The sequence below is a fragment of the Euphorbia lathyris genome, chromosome 8 (assembly GCF_963576675.1).
Source record: "Euphorbia lathyris chromosome 8, ddEupLath1.1, whole genome shotgun sequence".
NCBI classification, from domain to species: domain Eukaryota; kingdom Viridiplantae; phylum Streptophyta; class Magnoliopsida; order Malpighiales; family Euphorbiaceae; genus Euphorbia; species Euphorbia lathyris.
The window spans coordinates 57,254,315-57,275,730 of NC_088917.1; the positions used below are offsets into that span (position 1 = coordinate 57,254,315).

Genomic DNA, 21,416 nt, shown 5'->3' on the forward strand with positions numbered 1-21,416 from the left:
TTGTCGGCACAAATTCTAGCCAAAATGTATTTACATATAACATCATTCTTTGAAGGATGATAGAAATCCTTTATCTTAGGGTCCAACAACCGGTCCAATTCATCTAAGGCGGATATTTGCCAAAAGGGGGCTAAGTTGTTTTGGTAAAGAAGACCAGGATGTTGATATTGCCAAAACTACATTTTATTATACAAATCCAAATAAAAAATCAGCAAACTCCAAATTAATAGTTAACAACAGGACAGTGATTCTGCCATAAAAATTCAGATTCAAATGCAAGCCAGCAAAATCAAAATTGGAAAATCATACATACATATGAGGAAGTTATCGATTTTGAAATTAAAACAAATACTTCACCATCACAAATTTAGGAAAACAGGATTGCACTTAAGAAAACATGAAAACGGACAGTAAATTCTGCAACTGTTGATTCTGCTATGGTAAAACGGGACAACAATGAAAATTTAGGAATATGGAAGAAAAAGAAGAATAACTTTTCCAATTTGAAATAGAAACAATTTTTCATCCTTCACGAATTCATATAAACTTGTTCATAGATACAGCAAAATAGAAAATGGAAAGTTCAAGAAAAACACAAAAACCAATCAAATTTAAAGATGAAAAATTGTTTAGTAGTTACTCCCAAGCTAACTCTTGTTCTGCCATGAAAATTCAGAATGTTGTATAGGATAACAATGAAAAACTGGATAAATGGTAGATAAAGACGAGTAACTTTTCGGATTTGGAATTGAAACAACTTTCCCTCCTCTACTCATTCAGACATGAAATTTGCATAAACCAAATTCAAAAATAAGAAATCGGCAAGAGGAAGGTAAGCATGCATAAAATGGTGGTAATGTGAAAAAAGTTTAAAACAAATTATTTAATTAAAATTAAGTGCAAAATTAAAAGGTAACTGAATTTTTGACAAAAGTAAAAATAAAAATTGATATTCTGATATGTTATTAATTAAAAATGTGAAGCGATAAAAAAAACAGAAAAATGAGTTTGATAAATGTAAAAAAAAAAAAAAATCCAAATGAGTTTTATAATTAATATTTCATATGCAGCGTATATTGCTTGAACATCTTTCTCAAACATTTAAACACAGAAATGGATTCGGGATTCACTGATAGGAGGTGTTCCAATTAGTGATGGATCCATGATACATTGATAGTGTTTTTTGGTGCTTCTTTTTGGTGATATATGGATTCTTAATTAATTGATATTTTTGGGTGCTTTTTGATGGGTTCGTTCGTACGCTAGAGTTCCGAGAATATGTGTATGTGTTATTTCGAACATGCACTCAAAATATTTCTGACGTCGAACAATTAGAGACAAGTGTATCTCGTCATACCAAGTAATAAATTCCGGTAATAAAGACCAAGTGTCGAATCACTAGAGTTATTTTTACTCAAGTATTGTTCTATTGAGCTTTTTTTAATTTACTCAAATATAAACTTAGATAAACATGAGATCATTTAGACACAATTAAACAAAGAGAGAATAGCAAGTATGATAATCAAAAATCAATTACACAAAAGAATGAACGAGTATTGAAATCAAAATATGAAATTATATTAATAAAACACAAACAAAACTTGTATATTTTTTATTTTATTTTTTTTATATAATGAGTTTACAACAAAATTACAGCCTTAAACCAATTTCTCTACAACAAACAACACCGCCTAACAACATTTATATTCTCTCATGTATTGATCTAAGTATATCGTGTATGTTTATGGAGCTCACCCAACCCAACTGATCCAATTTTCTAACACCTAATACATACTAGCCCTTTGGTTTGCTTTTGATGAAATGTCCTTTAAATTTCAATCAGTATAGTATAAATTACAGGTAAATCAGTCTGAAAAGGGCTGTGAATCCATGCAAAGATGCACCAATTTTCTCTGATACTGTCCGAAACATTCACCAACTGCAATAACATCTTCGTTTTCTGGGCTCAAACCAGGTAAGCTAATCCCACTATCATCTTTCACTGATTTTCCTAAATCAGAAACTATTTGTTCATGGATTTCACGGCAAGCAAGTATGAACATGGCAGCTGTATCAGGCTGTTGTGCTTCACGGAGAGCTGCAAGTGCATCTTGCAATGCTCCAGCAGCAACGAACAGAATCAGGGCCCTGCATAAATACCACCATTTTAAAGCGAGCAGATGAAGCATCATCTACTTCAAATGGAAACAAATTAACACAAGTACCTCCAAACATTGTGCTCCGAACGAAGAACATGGTTAGCCCACCGTTGCAACACCCTGCACAAACAAACACAAAAGGGATAAGCATGTTTAACAGCTACAAAATCAGCATGCGATATCTGGAGGAAACATTTTCTCCACAAGATCAGCATTTAAGACTTTCAATGATTGAATGTCCGACTCCAGATGGCAATGTACACCAGTAATTGGGAAAAATGTTTCCCATTACACTAAATGGGAAATATTTACCATTCAGTGAAAAATATAAAGGATGAAGGTAACAAATATGTAAAGAAAGCATGCTTTATTATCCATGCAGCAAATTCTAGCAAGATGAGAGATCTTACATATGAAAGCATAACAGTGATTATGGAAGTAGGAAATAAAAATAAATTGATGAGTTAGATGGACTGGATTTGCAAGATTTCAACAGTATCCTCAAAGTTTGCAGAGAAACTTTCACCGGTTTTTATGACAGAATCAGTACCTTGCATAATCAGATCCCGTCAAGTGTGTAGCAGCTAAAGTTGCAGCGTCTGTCCAGCATCCAGCATCTTGAAGCTGCACAAGTGCATGTAATAATCAGAATTGAGGAAAAAACATTAGCAGTCTGGTCTTTCCCGAACTAGATGGCCGCTGGGGAAAACATAATTGTTCTCACCCTAAGAATTCCAACATTCTATAACATAATGGGCAAAACGCGAAGTTGATATCATTTGACATTACTTTCTATTTCATTCCATTAACTAATGCCTTTTAACTTTGTTTTTCTTATCAGTCTCAAAACTCCACCCAAATTGGAAATTGAACGTTTTCTGTGGAGCAGTTATACTCCAATAGACAAATTTAGAGATCTTAAGTACCCCTAACAAAGAACATAAAGTAGAACCTGAAGAAATGGGAGCATGAAACAATGACTAGAAAAGCAGAACTTTTGGACCACGAAGTTGTCATAAATTATTTTAGGCTATTATTTCGCAATTGAAACATTAACTTAAGTGATTCCATAATTGTCAACATCAAGAGTGTGCAGGACCTGCTATATCAGCCTCACGTCTCAGACATGATATCAGACACCTCATTACCCTCGTAAAGCCATAGGGAATATCCAGATATTCTGAACATGTGAAAGTCTAGTAGAAGTGGTATCCCAAGCATTGATAAGGAGCAAAAGCCACATCATCAAAAACGAACAAAGTTAAGGACTATCTCCAATATTTCCCGACCTAATATCCTACTTCAATGAATCTATAACAAGATGGTGGCCTTTTACTTACACATTCAGAACAACTCCATAATGCAATTTTAACTTGTGAAAAATGAAGAATTTACTCTGAAAATATTAAAGTTTGATGTAAAACCTAACCTGTGAACAAGCTTCTTGATACCTTCCGACAGCGCAAAGAAGATGCGTACCAGACAATGATCTATCAGTCCTGACCATGTTAGCTGCAACAACCTTGAACACCAGGACAATCAAAAATCAGAAGAATTAAAACAAAGAAAATGATTTTGTTCTAATCACGAGTCCTTTGACGTTGAAAATAAAAAGTTCCAAAGTAATCTTCACCTTAACTGCAAGCTCATGGAGAGATCTTGACACAGCAGAAGAAAGAGCAACTGCACGGAGAGCATTCGAATAGAAATAAGAGCTATCTGGAGAGATGGAAAGCAACAAACTAACAGCAGCTTCCAGATTCCCAACTGTCACAAGCCTGTTTATCAAGAAATTGTGATGTGAGGATCCAAGTGAATCTGGAACTTCGAAACAGAAGTTTGTGTGCACAGGGTATAGTTATATACTTGAATAAGAAATAAAGTATGCAATGAAGGAATAATAATGTTGGTGAATAACAGAACTAGAACTCTGTGGCTGCACTGCAAAAACTTCATTCTCTCCTAGTCTTCAGCAAATAACTAAAGTTTGAACTGTTTTTTTTTCTTTCAATAAATTAGCATAGCAGCATTGTGCATTTTTCTTAAAAAAAAAAAAAAAAAATACTGACTGCAGCTGCTGCACTAGAATAAAAGGTTTAATGCTGTTAATCAAAAGCTTCAACAATGTTTGGCACATTAAATTGGAAACTAACTCTCAACTACAGGGTGAACTCAAACGTAAGATGACTTTTCTAGCGTGATAGGTATTTGCATGACACAAATGACCCAAACTTATCATGATAAAACATCATATATGAGTTTATCATCAACTTATCTGAGACATGTAGCTTGCAAGATTTTTCTATTGCAAATCCACAGACATTATCACTCAAGGAATGACTGCATTCAAAACAAATAAGAGTTGCAAGACATTTAAATAAATTTATGGAGCTTTTTGAGATAGTTGAATGCCTAACACCGACTACCAAGTGCGCCAAGAAGGGAGTTGGTTAAAGTGAGAGGAAGAAATTAGCAACTGCAGACATTTATAGAAGTACCCTTGCAATTAGTGGAATGGAGGAAAGAACATGCAACTAATTACTCATCAAAAGTGAATTACTAATAAAGTATACAAGAGCAGTACAACACCTTAAAATCCGACAAGCATAATAAATTGTGAACTTGAAGACACCTTAAGACAGTAACTTTATGCAAAGATCTCACACTATAATAACTCTCCATTTTCAATAGGACTAACAATATTTAGTATTATACATAAAATGACAATATAAGCACAAACTATGCATTTACCATGTGATCCAAGTTTCAAAATACGCTGTTCATGATTCTTGATCACAGTTAATTGACATAATAAGTTTTTCCAAAGTGATCTCTTTTCCTGAAACTTCCAATGTTTTGATGATACAGCATTACATGAAACAACCAGTAAAATTGCAACTAATTAATAACTCGTGACTAGGTACTGAGGCTTTTCATTGCCCTACTGAGAGTTGATCAAGCACCAGTTTACTATAATGTTTCACATCTTCAGTTGTAGCTCACCACAAAGCATCATATTAAGCTTCAGATAGAACAAGCAAATGGATTCAAGCTTCTGAAGAACAAAATGCATCTATCTTGAGCGCTCACATAGCACTCAATTAGCATTAAGTGATAAACAGTTCAATAAGACAATAAAGCAGTACAGTAGAGGGCTCACTCATGGACACGGTTTTGAATAGCCTCTTCCCCGTCCAATTTCTCATGCCAAGGAATTCGCTCATTTGCACTCTCCCATAACTCTTCTTGCCGGAAAGCCATTGACTTAAGTTGACCTTGGCACTGCAACACAGATAGCTCAGGTTACTGCAGAATATGAAAAATAAATAGAGCATGGACAATTATCTGAATAGTGAGTATGAAACAGAAAATAAACAAAAGAAAGGGTGGAAAAGAGAAAAGATTTGAATTCGTTAGAGTATAAGAGGTAGCAATTAGAAAAAAAAAAATACAAAATTCACTTACAAATGAATCCCTGTTCTGAGTGCCAGTAAATGATTTCTCCCTTGATGTAATTGCGTTAGGCGTAGCTGCACCATCAAGTCCCGGGATTGAAGCTGAGATGGAAAAGTTCTGTGCAGACTTATTTACCAACTTATTCATCAAGTGTTCTAGAGCATGAGGCAACTGCAACCAGAAAAGCGCTTCTGAGGTTTCACCAAAAATAGCAGCTGAAAAGGCAAACCTTACAGCACAACCTTTATTCACTATGGTAGCATATAATCTTGCTCTCTCATCGTCGAGTATGCAACCTTCAGGTGTGGGAATCATTCAGAAAAGGAAAGCACTAAAAAAATTAATTAATGATTATCTAGACCTTAATGTAAGACCGTGTTCAAGAAGTAGGATCCACCTTCTTTCCGATATGGCTCTAATACTTTAAGAAGCATTTCTGGCACTACTGCATCACCAATAGGAGGTAAATAAGACATGTAATTTCGCAGATCCACAGCAGGCGGAGCAGTTCCGGGAATTGAATGAGGCCTCTTATCAATATTTGTACCACAAGTGTTGAACCAAGAGGGCTTGACACCCAATTGCAAGATCATCCGCAATGCCTGTAGCAAAGGAACAGATGCAGTGTGTTACCTTGAAAGAAATCCCTTCTCTTATGAAAAACTCAATCTGATCTTTGAGAAATCAATAATTAGCACCACAGGAATGCCAACATGCTGCACAAATGCAATGAATTAGGAATCTAGGATAATAAGAAATATAAGAAAAATACCAGGGCATGTGGTGTAGGAAACAGTATTGGAGAGCAAATTGGCATAGGCCTGAATCTTTCTTTAATAGCTCGGGATTGCAGGCCATAGCCAAGTTTCCTATCGTTTCTGCATGAATATGAAGAAAACACCTTGAATATTAAAGCACCAAGCAGAAAACTAAGCCATTAGTCCAAAATAAATGTAACACCCAAAGAACATATCACATGAAAACAATTCAGCATTGAAGGCTAATACATCCGAATCTCTATGGTCGCCTAGTATCCAATATTAACAGTAGAACATTGGCTTAACTAGTTCATCTCACCCCAAATAAAAAAATAAATCTAGTTCTGCTCAAAATTTTGCAACTTTTTTTTTTACTATGTAATAAAATTACAATGGGCCATGCACCGATTCACATATGATTCAGGAAACAATTGTTCATCTTCCAGATGACAGCCATAATCTCAAGATCGTCTTCAGCTTAGGCTCTCGTCAGGAATGGCCCAAACCCTCCATCCAGCTGATGCAAAGGAAATCTAGTCATTTCTCTACAAATAAGACTCTTCATAAACCCCCCAAAGTCAGGTCATGGCCTTTAATGCCATATTTGTTTCTTTCTATATGATTTCTTCATTGAAACTTTTCTGATTATCTGAGAGTCCCCCACGGGGTACCCTGACATATTGCACAAAACCAGTCGTTTTCAAGCCTCCTTGTAACACCTCAAAAATTACGAGACCAACATAAACTAGCTGAGAATTTCTTTAATACTGAGTCAAACTAGTAAACCAAGGTTTGTATATTTATAATGAGAACAAGAAAATAGAGGCAAAGGAATAACTTCTCCAGAGAGTAAATTAATTTATAATATGCTTCAGAAACATCCTTCTCTATGGCCACAAAAGACCAGTTAATTCTTAAAAAAAAGGCTACTGCATGCATTGTTGGTCAGAAGTCAGCATCTTTCCTTCATATCCAAGCCAGAGCACAGCATCAACCATGGAACTTCAGCATTCTCTCATGATTCTTTCGTAAAAGTGCAGTAATGCTAGCACAAAAGGAACACCAGCCAATTTCCATGCAGTAAACTGACATGCTTGGATAAAATTATTGGAGTCTAACAGCTCCATCATCACAAGACTATTCAAGGGTCCCCACCAAACCACATCAATGATAATTGAATAAGCCACTGTGTGTATGTGTGTGTATTGATAAATGCGTGAATTGAAAATATTAAGTATTGAACTGAATAATTGGTAGTTCAATTGGTATGTTACTGTATATAATTGCTTTAACTGACACTAATCGGTAACAACTGATAGATAAAAAGGAGTCTATGAGCTCAGATAAAGTGGCACTTACATATTAACCTCAACAAGGCGGAAGCTGCTATCAGCTCCAGCAATGCATAACACCAGAGGGTCATTTATATTTGCTCGCAAAGGCAACCAATCAAGTTCCAATACAAGAATTCCAGGAAATTGAGGTTGCAAGAGAGAATTAGCTAACGGATCCTGGGAATCCTGCAATTTTGTGACACGTAATCTATTAGGATCAGAACCCATAGAAAGATGCAAATGAAGCAAAAGTAGAGTTAACTTATATATATATATATATATACATAATATATATAGAGAGAGAGAGTATGATGGCAAGTTTTCAACAACTGCCTCACATCATCATCTACCCACTTTCATCATGTTCCACCAATCTCATGCCTCCCAACCACCCAGAAAAAATCGGAAAGAGAGAGAAGAGAGGGAGGAGGGACTTCAAAATTTCTTAGCAGATTACTAACTATAAGACCATATAATGCATGTTCAGTTTGTAAATAGTATCAAAACATTAGCATGCACAGTTATAGAGAAACAGGGCAGATAATCGCCATTCTCCATGCTTACAAGGTCAAATACAGAAAAGGTATTATCATAAAAAAGCACTGCGATGCGCCCTCGGCTACGATCTCCAAGAACAAAAGGCGAGAACTTGATTCTCCTGATCCCTTCTCTATGAGTGTTGAATGATGAAGAATGCCCAGTAGTCACATCCCACCACCGTATGTTCCCTGACCTGTCACCCATAACCTGAGAGATAGTAAAGTCATTGCCTCACATGATACTTTTTGGAACAACCAACAAGATAATAAAGCTGACCACTATAATTAAATTTTCAAGACAACAGTGATACATACAACGTGAGGTAGGCGGTAAGCCATAGCTGTAATCAAACCATCTGGTGAAACAAATGAAGAAGAAGGCCATTTTGGTCTGCAAAGAATCACAAAAAAATAAATAAATAAATTCTAAATAAGATAAAACGTGTAAGATATAGTTTAAAAAGTAGCATTTGACATAGAGGTGGAAAAAGTGATTTCATTAATATCTCATCTAATAGACAGATAAAATGGCTTTTTATGGAAAACACATGACACTAGCTTAATAAATTCCTTTCTCATTTTTTCCTCGTGATATATGAATAATGTATGTATCTACTGTAACATTGCAATCACAATCAAGAAGAACTTGATTGATGTGCGTGGAACCATTATTTTAAAACATAAAAATGATATTCCACCAACAAGAACAATTACCGAATTGACAATTTAGAGTAGGCTTACTTTTAGTGGTTCAGAACCATAACATATAAACACAGCATTGTTTCAGATATAGCTGGATCAAAAGATTTTCTTTTTAATGTGAATTAAAAAATTTGGACCAATTACAAACTAGATAATGTAAGTCCATCACATTTAAAAAGCATACCTGAAGTCCCGGATCCTCCTACCATGAACCTCAAAAACTCCAAGTGCCCCATTTACTAGTGCAAATGCAAAGCTTTCTGCCATATCATCCTGAGATGCATCTGAACCTGCTGCTAATGCACATAATAACTTTTGTTTTTAACATAGTGTGAACAAATACTATGAAAGAGCAATCACTGATTCATCTCACTCTCACCCTTCAACATATAAGTTTTTTTTTTTCTTTTAAAAAAAAAACTCACTAGGCTCTGATGAAACTGCAGGATTGGATGCTACATCTGGTGATATTGGCTGCTGATCTTTGGAGGATGATGATAATTGCCTAGAAAGACCAGGTGGAACTGGGCGTGGAACTGTTGGAAGAGTCCATTCCAATACCGTGAATGGAAGAGCTAATGATCTAAGCTACATTGAGATATAAAGCGTAGTAATTATCTAAAACAAAAGGCAAATAGTTCAAATCACAAAAACAGAGAAAAATATAACTGAGAATTCAACCAAACTGTTAGGCCCAAAAAAGAGTTGAGGTCACTTCTAATAATTTGGCAACACAAAAATATACATTGGTATGCCATCACATTCAATGAACAGTGACATCATATGTGAAAATAAATAGAATTGTTTTACAAAAAAATTCATGACACATCCCTAATTACAATCAGTAAATAAACAATGAACTAAATATTGAAGGCTACAGAAAATAGCCCAATGAAAGTGGATCCTACTTGTTTTACGAACATTTTATGAGAAAGGGACTCTTTATATTCATATTTGAGTATATATACATATATATACACAAAAAGAGCATACTTTCTTCAGCACAATTATCTAAATGTTAAGTTCAAAGCAAGTAATCACTAAAAAGCAATGGGAAAATAATACAGCTTTCTAACAATTCTGAAATAGTCTACAAGCATTGACACCAGAAACTCCATTGAAAGCAAGAGAGTGGATCCTTATTATTTCATCGACTAAAGTAACAGAACCATCTGAACAAAAACAAGGTGCACGTTTTCCATCCAATTTAATACAGCACATTGATGAATTCCTTCCTGAGATATATTAAAATCTACTACTAAAGATGCATACCTTTCATCAAATAAATTCTGCACTGCTGTATATGGAACAAAAAGTCTAAAGTATAAATTTAAAATTTGCATCCTGATGCTGAGTTCAAAAGTTCTCTAAGAAAAATAAGCAAAAACCTAAAATTTCAAGTATTTGTTATTCCAGCATCAACTTCAATGCATGGCCATGTTCTATAATAACTAAATATGGCCAATCCTCAATAGCATTTAAAAAAAGAAATATAGTATTCTATAAATTGTATAAGCTACAAAGAAACATCTAGGAATAGAAATAGAAAAGGGATCTGCCAACACACCATAATGGGATTTTTAGTCATTGCCCAGACCTCCACAGGCGCATCACGGAACAAAATAAGAAGATACCTAAAAAATTAAAAGCACATGTAAGTTGATAATAAATCTCAAATATCAATCATTATCAGTTAAGCCACAGAGATGGAAAAAAGAGACAATGAAAAAAACAGTAAAAGAGTTAACTAGAATACAACCCTAGCAAAAGAGACAAGGAAACCAAAAGCTTAAGCATAAACTAGACATGCAAGCTTTGCAGTTATATATGCACTGGCAAGCTTATTCGGGTGGGGAGAGAGAGAGAGAGAGAGAGAGAGGTTTCAATACAACCTTCCAGATGAAGAAGTCCTTAAAGCTCTAATGGGTGCACGTTCTGGTTTCTGTAAAACTCGAAATGGTTTATTAAGGCCACTTCGAACACATGTTACAGCAAGTCTATTAACGTAACCTCCAGTCTTTTCATTCACCTGAATCAAAGAAAGATATAGGGACAGCTTACAGCTGGAGGGAGGGGAAAAAGAAAAAAAAAAACAAATTCCACTATATTCCTTCAGTTGGATGTCCATACCTGATTATAAGAAAATGAAACAAGTCTAGAATTTCCAAGCCATCGCAATCCCCTAACTGTACCATTATGAACTGAGAAGCTTGCTGCAACAGCATTGGCAGAAACATCAATTATGTCAACTCTTCCACTCTGAGTTCCCAAAGCAACAAGGGGAACGGCTACAGCAGGGTAGTTTCCTCCACCTTCATGTCATATTATCTCATTATTCACAGAGCCCCAGTTACTTAGTAAAGAGTGATAATATTATTCCAAGTATTTCAAATAATTAGAAATTCAACTAAGTGTCAGAATGAAACTAACGGGCCAAAGTAGCTGTCAAAGAAGGGGAGGGTACAGCCAACATAGTTACTGTTGAAGAAAGAAGCTGCAGCTGCCCGACTAAGCTGATCTGCAAAAGTGACCTTTGAATATTAGTTAGTATGCATTATCCAAAGAAAGTGGAGATTGTACAGGATAAGAAAGGAAGGCTATTCACTAAGATAACCAGTGATTCGGTAGATGCAGAACCATCTATTTCTAAGGAATTGATTGCTCATCGAAAGCAATCAAAAGGAAAGAGAAAAAAATATCATCGATGAAAATACACACGCAAACTCAATGAAGAATTATGGCTGTCATTTTTTTGTCATATTTTTTGTTCGTCCAATAAAAAATTCAACCCTTAAGCCACTAGGTGGAGGCACGGAGCTATAGAACCAATACAAATAAACAGTAAAAATATTTATTACATGAACCTTATATGATATGTCTGCCTGTCTGAAAACAGAAGATGATGGACGACTTTTATTATTATTTGCATTGTCCTGATGCTTCCCCGCTTCTGAAGCAAGTCCATCAGAAGAAGCTGTGTGTGGCATTTCGGGGACATCAGAAACCTCACGCACGTCTGTAATATCCTTTTGAGTATCTCCACTCCCTTCAACAGTCAAGAGCCAGTTCCATATTTTTCCATCATCAGAAATCGATATTACATATGTTTTGTAAAGAAGAAGAATATCATCACAGAAGTCGAAAGGGTTGTCAAAATCCAAATTAGTTAGAGGAGTTTTAGGTGCATCAGAGTATAACTTTGCAACATTTTGGAGAGTGGACTCTGACTGGGAGATGGTGACAGCTAAAACTGAAGGAGAAGGGACAGATGATCCAATTGACGGCATCAACTCATCCATTGCACACATTATATGCAGCTGCACCCCTCTGTGATCATATGTAGATAAGTACATTCCTTTTGAGACAAGGATTAAGGGAAATAGCAACATAATCATCATATAGCCAAACATTAGAGCAGCAATAAAATAAAATGAATGTAAGACAGGCCTAAAATATCATAAGAGAAAAGTAACAAGACATCGGATGAATTTATAAAGCTTCTACCTCTGTAGTTAACAAAACATATAAGTAAAAATAAAACTACTTGAATCCTCCTTACTAATAGAAATTACAATAACCGTATCCACCATCACGTTATCTATATACATGTCCAACAAAATCAAGAACAAAGTAATCTTTCTCGTAAACATATACAAATTTCAGTTAAAGTCAGATCTAAATTGTCATACTGAAAAGTACTGTATAACTATATTGAAGAAACGACTTCAACACTGCAAGCATCAAGATCCCATTTTCTTGTATGGAATTGGCACCTATTGTCCCCATCCTAATCATATCATATATACGAGCCTCTAAAGTGGCACCTTCAATAGCCTCTCCCCATCAAAGTATTCTTTTGCCTCCAAGTGGAATATTACAATTTCATAAAGACACTAATATATACTTAACGTCTTAATCTAAAATACCTAACTATAACTAATGCTACTAAATTAATAACCATTCATTGACAATCAAAAAGAATACACAATAAAAACTAATCATCATCCTCCAAATTAATATCGTCCACTCCATATACTTAACATGACTTCGTCTCCTAACATATACTTAACGCGACTTCTTCTCCTAATATTTCTCTATTCTTTATATATTTAATTATGACTGGGGCTCTTCATATTCTTATTTAAATTAAGAGTTAAGATTAATCTTATTTAAGTTAGATTAGTGGTTGAGATTAATAAAGCAGTTATTTTAAATTAAAAAACTGTAAGAAAAACCATAACTAAAACTGCCAGGCGCACAAGGCGAGAGCCTTTAACAACTAGCTTATCTATCTTTTTACACTATAGACAGAGACTATCTCCCTTCTATATCTTTAAACTGAACTACCAATCTAAATTCTCCAGAAAATCTTTTATACAAAAGCAAAATGTTTCCCTATTGCAAACTCTAATAATTCCCTAATCAAAAGATACTGTTCCCCGTAATATCAGCTGGCATTCCAAACTGAAAGACCATTTATGCATATTTGAAACAACAACCCCCTTTAAACCGAATGATCATAACTCAAGTAGGTGAACTTGTCTTTTTAATAAAGATTGGTCAATGACAATGGGATAGCCAAAACATGATTCACTATAGGTACCTGGAGTGAATCACATTGCTAAAAGGTGAGCACTATGAAGTGTCTGTTTTTTAATCTCACCACGAAAAGAATATTTTCCATAATTCTCTAAAAAAATGCAGAAGAAGAGTTCACAAACTTTGAACAAAAATATACAAGACACTAAAATAAAAATTGCAAAATCAGAATACTAAAGAAAGAAGAATATTTTGAGTTGCAGATTAAACTTACTCTTTTCGCCGCCATATACTGAGCTTTCCATCAAGGTGAGCACAATATAGCAACTCGTTATTTGGATCTGGAAAAACATCTAGAAACTTACCGCACCCTCTCGGTAAGGCCGAACTAAAAAGTGAAGTCTCGTACTGCAAATCGAACACCACGAGCTCTCTAGGAAATGTCACATATAAAACATGCCTCCACTGCTGCGAAAACGCGAACTTTACATTGTAGAGCGGATACGCAGCTGATGCTGGGGCCGGAGGAGAAGATCCAGCCGTCACATCCTTCTCTAGCCTCACCAACTCGCTGCAATCAGTAGGGATTTGTAGCTTCTTAACCACAATCTCATCTTCTGTTTCTCCCATAACTTTAACAGATAATAGAAAACCTTTAAGGCCAATGACACAAAAATGGCGGGAATCAAAAGGATTACGGCGGATACAAGATAAGAACTCGGGAGATGCATCGTATTTAAAGAAACAAATAGCAGGAGAAGCGGTTGTATAAAGAAGGAGAGAAGAAGGACCGGATAGGGAAGCAAGAATATAAGAGTCATGGCGGGAGAGGACCCAGCAAAGGTCCTGGATACCACATTTGGGATTGGGGTCATGATCAAGCCAGAGAAGGACAGACTTAAGTCGGAAATCAAGAAGAGCAATGCGGCCATGGCGATCAGCGGCAGCGAGAAGAAGATGAGAGGAGGAAGGCTCGGTGGAGAGAAGATCACGGCGGAGGGGAAGAGGAGTCCAACGAACAGAGGTAACGAAGGGGGAAAGAGAAGAGGAGGAAGTGGAAGAAGGAGAGGGAGGAGGAGGAGGGAGAGGGATGGTGGAAATAAGTTGAAGAGTACGGGAATCGACGACGGAGATGGAAGATCCGGAGGCAAAGGCGAGGAGACCGGAAGGGGAAATGTCGATGGAACCGAAATTGTTGCGGGAGGGTGGGCCAGGAAGCATACAATCGTAGCAGGTGGAATCGGTGGTTGTGTGCGACGGAGATCGTGGAAGAGACATTGGTAATGTTAGAAATGAGACAGAAACTGTGTCCGATTCCGATCTGTTTCTGTTAAACGAAAATGAGCTGGGCTGACAGCTGACTCTTGTTTTAATTTTCTTTTCTTTTGTCTTGAAAGTGTTCTGATTTTCTTTTTGAAACTATTATTCTCCTTTATTAGTTTGTTCAAGCAAAAAAAATAAATTTAAGTAGTTCTATTTCATTTTTTATGACTCAAAAGTTAAATTTACCCTTAATAGAAGGTTAATTTCAAATGAACTCATTTGGTTTTGAGTTTTTGCAAATGGATATTTATGGTTTTGTTTGTTACAACAAACCATGTGGTTTGAGGCATTAAAAGAATCAAGGTAAATGTTTTAACTCCATTCAAAGAGAGAAGTATGTTAAAAAAAATTAAAATTTTTTTTTTTGAAGAAATTATTTTATTAGTTTTTATTTTGAAAAGTGGAAATCAACTCCCTCTCCCTCTTCTTCTTCTATAATTCTCTCAGCGATGGACAGAAAGAAAGAAGAGATGCAATTCCTGTATCTACAAATAATTGTACAAACTCATCCCAGCAAGATCACTTTTTCCATCATTCATCTTCCTCGCACATGTTCAGATCACTGATCTCATTTTCCCCAACATAATTCACGATTCAATTAAACGAAACTAGAAACAACTCGCCCAATCCTAAGAAATTAAACAATATGATATCCTCAGAATGGGCATTCTGGAATTTCCAGATCTAGAAATTCCATAATGCTGGAAGAACAAAAAGAGAGAAAAAAATTCTCTAAAATACCCTTCTATCACGTCAACATTTGTTTTATAAAAAAAATTATGTGTAGATCTTCAAAAACGTAAAACCACGTAGGTTTTATTTGAAATTAACACATTAATCAAATGTTTAAACATTTGATTCTTTTCCACGAGTAAATAATTTATCAGTTTCTATTTTAACTATTACACGGGTGATTTCATATGTTAGCAAAAATATATTAAAAAAGTTTATGTTTTATTTTCGTTTACTAATAATAACTTTGTCTCCGGAGCACATTCTGCATCCTCCTCTGATTTACCTATAAGGCAGGACATACAGTTAGTAAGGGGTCGGAGTTGAGCGAACCGGCTCTAATGCCTAAATAAACAAGAGTTTGAAGGGTTGAAGGTAATGGAGTACTATGAAGTAGTGATGTTAATTTACCTCTAGAGTTTGTCATACCTTTGTATTTATAGTATTCTGTTGAATCCCTCTTCTATTAGGAATCCTTCTTCTATTAGGAGAAGTCTTCCCTTAGGAGATATCTTCTACTAGGATATATCTCCTGGATGGTCTCGTCTAACTGGTAGGAGTGTTCTCCTTATAGGGAACGGTTCCTAGAAGTCTCCTGGATGTGAAAGCTTTTGGTGTTTCACGTGACCGTTGGATCTAAAGGCTCTCAATGCTTCGCGTGTCGTTATTTTATTTCCTACCACATCACTAATATAAAGGTTGAAAAGTGTAGAAAGTTAAGGATTAATAAATTTTGTATTTTTTCTATCGAAAAGGAAAGTATAGTATATATAGTAGATGCCCACTTTTAAATAAAATAAATATCAAGAATTTTGTCTTACATTACATATTTAAATAGCAAAAATATGTTGAAATATTTAACGGAAGAAAGAGCAAAACCATGCATTTCTACATTTTTCAAGTTTTTCTCGATTTATTGCCATATTGTTTCCCCCACAATTATGTTGGAACTAATTAAGGAGAGATAAACGTGGGAAGGTGCTCAGCAGAAGAAAGAGCTCAAATGCATGGCCTGATAAGAGCAAACCACGAAAAGCTGGAGCAGATTGGCCAAAACGACAATGAGGCGGAAGTTTAAGGGGAAAATGGTAAAACACCCCACGACCAGTTATGTAAAGGTACAAAAATAAGAGACGTGATGAGCTACAACGTGGGCAGTTAAAGATTGTAAAGAAACGGACAGGGAACTCATTGCAAGAGGGAACTAACTGAGAAACGTGGATAGTGGGGGCAAGACGTGGGCGTGACAGTTATTAGCTCCAACAGACAAACTATTTAAAGATAGAAAAAAGAAGGAAAATAATTCAACTAAAACCAATTCAACAAATGAAATCAAAATCAAACTCAATCTCAATAGAATTCAAAACAATTCTCAAATTATGGACTCTAGCTATTCTACAGCCTTAGTTTATTTCATTTTGATTAACTTTCAACTTGTAAGTTCTAGCTTTAGTCTTTCAATTATGTCAACAATCTTATTCAATTCAATGCGAGCAATTTCAACTTCGAATTCTCTCTTTTAAGCATAATTTCAGTGTAGTCATAATCAATCTTCTAGATTCCACTACGAACTTTAGGCTCTTTTGTGTCCTTTAAGTCTTTTACACTTTCGTTTGATCAGAAGGTAGATCCAATTTGCAGTTTTTTTGTAGTTTTAGATAAAGCTACTGGCACGCTCGCAATCTGATCAAATCCACCAAAAAAAGGCGCTAAACACATACCAAGAGATTGTCTTCTTAGAATGTTTTTCTCTTCTTGAATAGTATCTCACGTTATTTGTAAAGTAAATAAATCATTACTTATACAATTACACTAGTTAGTCCTTATAGTTTTAGAAATGTATTATAATGTCCCTCAATTTTAAAAAAACTTATTATTTAGTCCCTCCATCTATAAGTTTTATATAAAATGATAAATTTATCCTTGTACTGCTAGTTAATTTTCATATATGTTTAATTAATTTCAATACAATTTTATTTATTATATTAATTCAATAATAAAAAAATAATATTAGTAATAAAATTATATTATTATTTAATATATTTTTAATTAAAAATAGATACTCAATTTTGTAATAATTTGTTTCTCAATAAAAAATTTATAATATTTTAATATTTTAATTTTGAAGGCTTCAATGGAGAAGCTTAGTGTATTTCTCTAACCTCTAAGGGACGGGTAATGAACCCAGATCTATCAATAAATAAATCAACAGATTTAGGCTTACCTCTTGTAGCGCAGATCCGTTAAACAGCAGCAGAAGTAATTAACCTTGGATTCGTATCACCGATCTAGAAGGTTACTACACCGAATGAGAAATCTTTGTTGTTTCACGAACTAAGAACGCAACCCGAGGACAAAAGGGGAGGGGGCAGCGACTAGAGAGAGGAATAGACGGATTGCCTTATGCAGTCTCTGATATTGTGTATTTAATATGTTTTGTGTATTAGGTTTAACCTCCATATCTATTTATAGCTAGGTTAAACTTAAACCCTAACCCTAACCCTAAACTAATTAGGTTATGGGGGGCCATAAATGGATCGAGAAAATCCTTATCCGAAAGGATATCGAATCCCTGACTTTACTCTTTTTTCTGCAGAAGAAGGGCAATCTACGTTGGAGCATGTGGCTAGATTCACTATCCAATGTGGAGAATTAGCTAACCTTTTTAACTTTGACTACTTCAAGTTAAGATTGTTTCCTAATTCATTTTACTTGCCCAGTTAGCCCCTGTCCGAACTGAATTTGTACCCAGCTCTTAAGAGCATCCTTTCAAAGTAGCCAAAATGGATTACACTTCTTGAACTAGTAAAGGATATCAATGATAACGTTTCAAGAAAAACATGTTTTTTACAAAGATAGTCTCGCACCAGGAAAAAAAAGGAGATTGTCCTTTTCCATCTTTGGGTCACAAAGCACACATGGTGTGAACAAACATGTGCTACGGTGTTCAAATCCTTCCATCTGAAGGAAACACATGTCTATGCTCAAAACAACACCATACAAAGGTTTTGGTTTTGATGTGTCACACCAAACCTTAGTCTCTCTCATTATAGGACTACCTTCGGCTATCCTAGACAGAAGATTTCATTCAAGCAACTATGATTGAAATCTCAGATTATAAGTAATCTTTTATATAGATATTTATCCACTTGTATGTATATTTCTATCCTGTAAACTAATGAACCTAGATCCATTGTTACTGCAAAATGACATCTATTAAGCATGTTCTCGCTTATTCAAAAATTCGCCTCATCCTTATCTTTGTCACCACGATTAACAAAATGAGGGTAAGCGCTCGTGTGAGTGAGTTGCTTCTCTGTCTGACATGCTCAATTGTAAACATTAACATACGATATTTATATATACATGTATTATAAGTGATTCAAAAAGATAATTTATTGAATTCAAAGTACATGTTACAAAAAATTACATGTAATAGAAATATGTTTAGATCCTAAGTAATCCCTGTGACCTAATATGTTTCACAAAAACATCTATCTTGACAGGTTTTATTAGAGGGTCAGCAACCATGTCATGAGTCGAAACATATTTCATACAGACTTCTTTGCATGCAACTAAATCTCTAACAAAGTGATACTTAATCTCAATATGTTTTGCTTTACTATGAAATTTTTTATCCTTAAAAAAAGCAATAGCATATTGACTATCACTGTTAATTATTACTGGAGAGCTTATTGTAACAACGTTTAGGTGATCTATGAATATGTTCAACCATACAGCCTCCTAGGCTGCAAATAAGAAACATACTCAACTTCTATGGTAGATAAGGCTATACATGTCTGTTTCTTGTTACTCCAGGAAATTGCCCCATTTCTGAGTAAAAAGACATAGACGAAAGTGGATTTTCTTTCATCCAAATCTCCTGCCCAATCTGCATTTGTGTATCCTTTAAGTAGAAGATTCTTTCCTTGGTAACAGAGAGAGTAGTATGTCGCTCCTTTGATATATTTGAGTATTCTCTTTACAGCAGACCAAAGAGCTTGACCTGGGTTGGATTAATATCTGCTTACCATCCCAACAACATGGTAGATATCAGGCCTAGTGCATAAAATTGCATACATAAGACTACCAATTCATTTGCATAAGGGACATTTTCCATTTTCTGGATTTCTTGTTGTGTTTTGGGGCACATCTTTGAGCTCAGAACATGATCTTTATTCATCGGGCTATCTATGAGTTTACAATCTCGCATATTGAATTGCTTAAGAACTTTGTTGATGTAAGTCTCTTGAGACAAGGCCAACAGTTTCTTAGAGCGATCCTTTGTAATCTTGACCCCAATGATATATGTTGCTTCTCCCATATCTTTCATCTTAAAACTTGAACTTAAGCAAGCTTTGATTTGATTTACAAAATTCATATCATTGCCTGCAATTATGATATCATCAACATATAATGATAGAATGATAAACTTATTTCTGGAGTGCTTGGTATAGATATAGTGGTCTTCTTCAATTTGATTAAAGTCATTCGATGTCATCTCATCATGAAAATGAAGGTACCATTGCCTTGAAGACTGTTTGAGGCCATAGATCGATTTGATCAATTTACAAACCTTTTGTTTGTAGCCTTCTTGAATGAAACCTATAGGTTGTTGCATGTAAATTTTTTCTTCCAATTCTCCATTGAGAAAGGCAGTTTTAACATCCATTTGATGTAGTTCTAGGTCCAAACCTACCACAATTGTGAGTATGAGCCTTATGGAAGTAAATCTCACAACAGAAGAAAATGTCTCCTGGTGACTAAACGGGTCTTGTATCTTTTGATACTGCCATCAACCTTTCGCTTAATCTTGAGAACCCATTTGTTCCCAATTGCCCTTCTACCTTTAGGTAAGTCAACCAATTGCCAAACATGGTTGACTTGCATAGAAGTCATTTCTTCTTCCATTACCTTAATCTATTTGTCCTATTCGGGACACGAGAGAACTTGTTGAATATTATTCGGTTCCGCATCATCATAAGGAGTTACTAAAAGAGCTGAGCCTTCGACACCGAATCATCGGTGATTAACTTTTTGTCTTTTATTGCAACGCGGTTCCGAATCTTGGTAGACGAATTTCATGTATTCATCATAATTTTTTATGCTCCCACTAGGACCAAGTTCCATATTGTTATAATAATGGGGAATAACACTCACACTTCCATCCGGATCTAGAGTATTCGTAACGTTCTGAGGTACATTGACATGGTCTTGTTCTTCGAATTCCTGAATGATTGGAACATTATCAGGTTCCTCAGAAAATATACAGGTCTCGGATTTGTCTAACTTTGTTCTTTTGATTTCTATTTATTGTTCATATATTTTGTTGTGTTCGTTTTGTTTTTTAGTTTAATCATATCTAACATTCTTAAGACAAAATTACTGTTTTATTTCCAAAAAACAAATGCACAGAGAAAAAAAATTCACAGAAAGTTTGCTTTACTTTTCGGTTTAGACACAAATGTTACTTGGCACACGAAAAAGTGAATAGCGTAAAATTATGCACAATTGAAGTGTGTTTTTATGTTAAATTATGAATTAAATTAATTTATTAGCATAGAGGGGAAGAGTGCAGGAAGTGTTTGAATAAGAAAATCCAAGGACCTTGAATATTGTGTCTATATAATATGATGGATCCATTAAAGATACATATTTATTCATCCATCCTATGTATTTAACTTTTGGATAAAGATTTGAAGCTTCTTGTGCATCTTTTCTTATTTCGAAATTTACGATAAACGAAAGCCTAGAAAAATTTATTGGTGTAAGATTTAGCCATAAAAAATATATATTTTCTTCAGGCATGATGATGATGATGATATGCAAAAATTCCATATTTTGACATTCTCACGCGTAAGGATTGATTTACAT

The 21,416-nt window shown here is 35.0% G+C and overlaps 1 protein-coding gene across 2 annotated transcripts; it reads right to left on the reverse strand.

The window, feature by feature from the left end:
• Nucleotides 1-1,601: 1,601 nt before the first annotated feature.
• LOC136203702 (uncharacterized) lies at nt 1,602-14,955 on the reverse strand. Of its 2 annotated transcripts, none has more exons than XM_065994911.1 (20): nt 13,762-14,955; nt 11,813-12,275; nt 11,379-11,466; nt 11,079-11,260; nt 10,841-10,977; nt 10,516-10,582; nt 9,374-9,536; nt 9,133-9,244; nt 8,562-8,637; nt 8,272-8,454; nt 7,733-7,893; nt 6,388-6,493; nt 6,013-6,217; nt 5,625-5,911; nt 5,320-5,441; nt 3,793-3,937; nt 3,589-3,681; nt 2,710-2,783; nt 2,226-2,279; nt 1,602-2,148 (listed from the first exon to the last, which is right to left on the reverse strand). In XM_065994911.1, the coding sequence occupies exons 1-20, from the start codon at nt 14,763-14,765 to the stop codon at nt 1,866-1,868; spliced, it is 4,005 nt and encodes a 1,334-aa protein (XP_065850983.1). In that variant the 5' UTR covers nt 14,766-14,955; the 3' UTR covers nt 1,602-1,865. The 2 variants fall into 2 exon arrangements, with proteins under 2 accessions (XP_065850983.1, XP_065850984.1); XM_065994912.1 differs by having other exon boundaries at nt 9,133-9,241; nt 13,762-14,953.
• Between the last annotated feature and the right edge of the window lie 6,461 nt (nt 14,956-21,416).

What these genes read in the sequence shown, in the direction of transcription:
- LOC136203702 (XM_065994911.1), bottom strand. Translation starts at nt 14,765, where the DNA reads ATGTCTCTTCCACGATCTCCGTCGCACACAACCACCGATTCCACCTGC. An exon ending in TTTGACAGCTACTTTGGCCC is followed by an intron (nt 11,261 to 11,378) that starts GTTAGTTTCATT and finishes TATGACATGAAG; the next exon opens with GTGGAGGAAACTACCCTGCT. An exon ending in ATCAAGAAGCTTGTTCACAG is followed by an intron (nt 2,784 to 3,588) that starts GTTAGGTTTTAC and finishes GCACTTGTGCAG; the next exon opens with CTTCAAGATGCTGGATGCTG.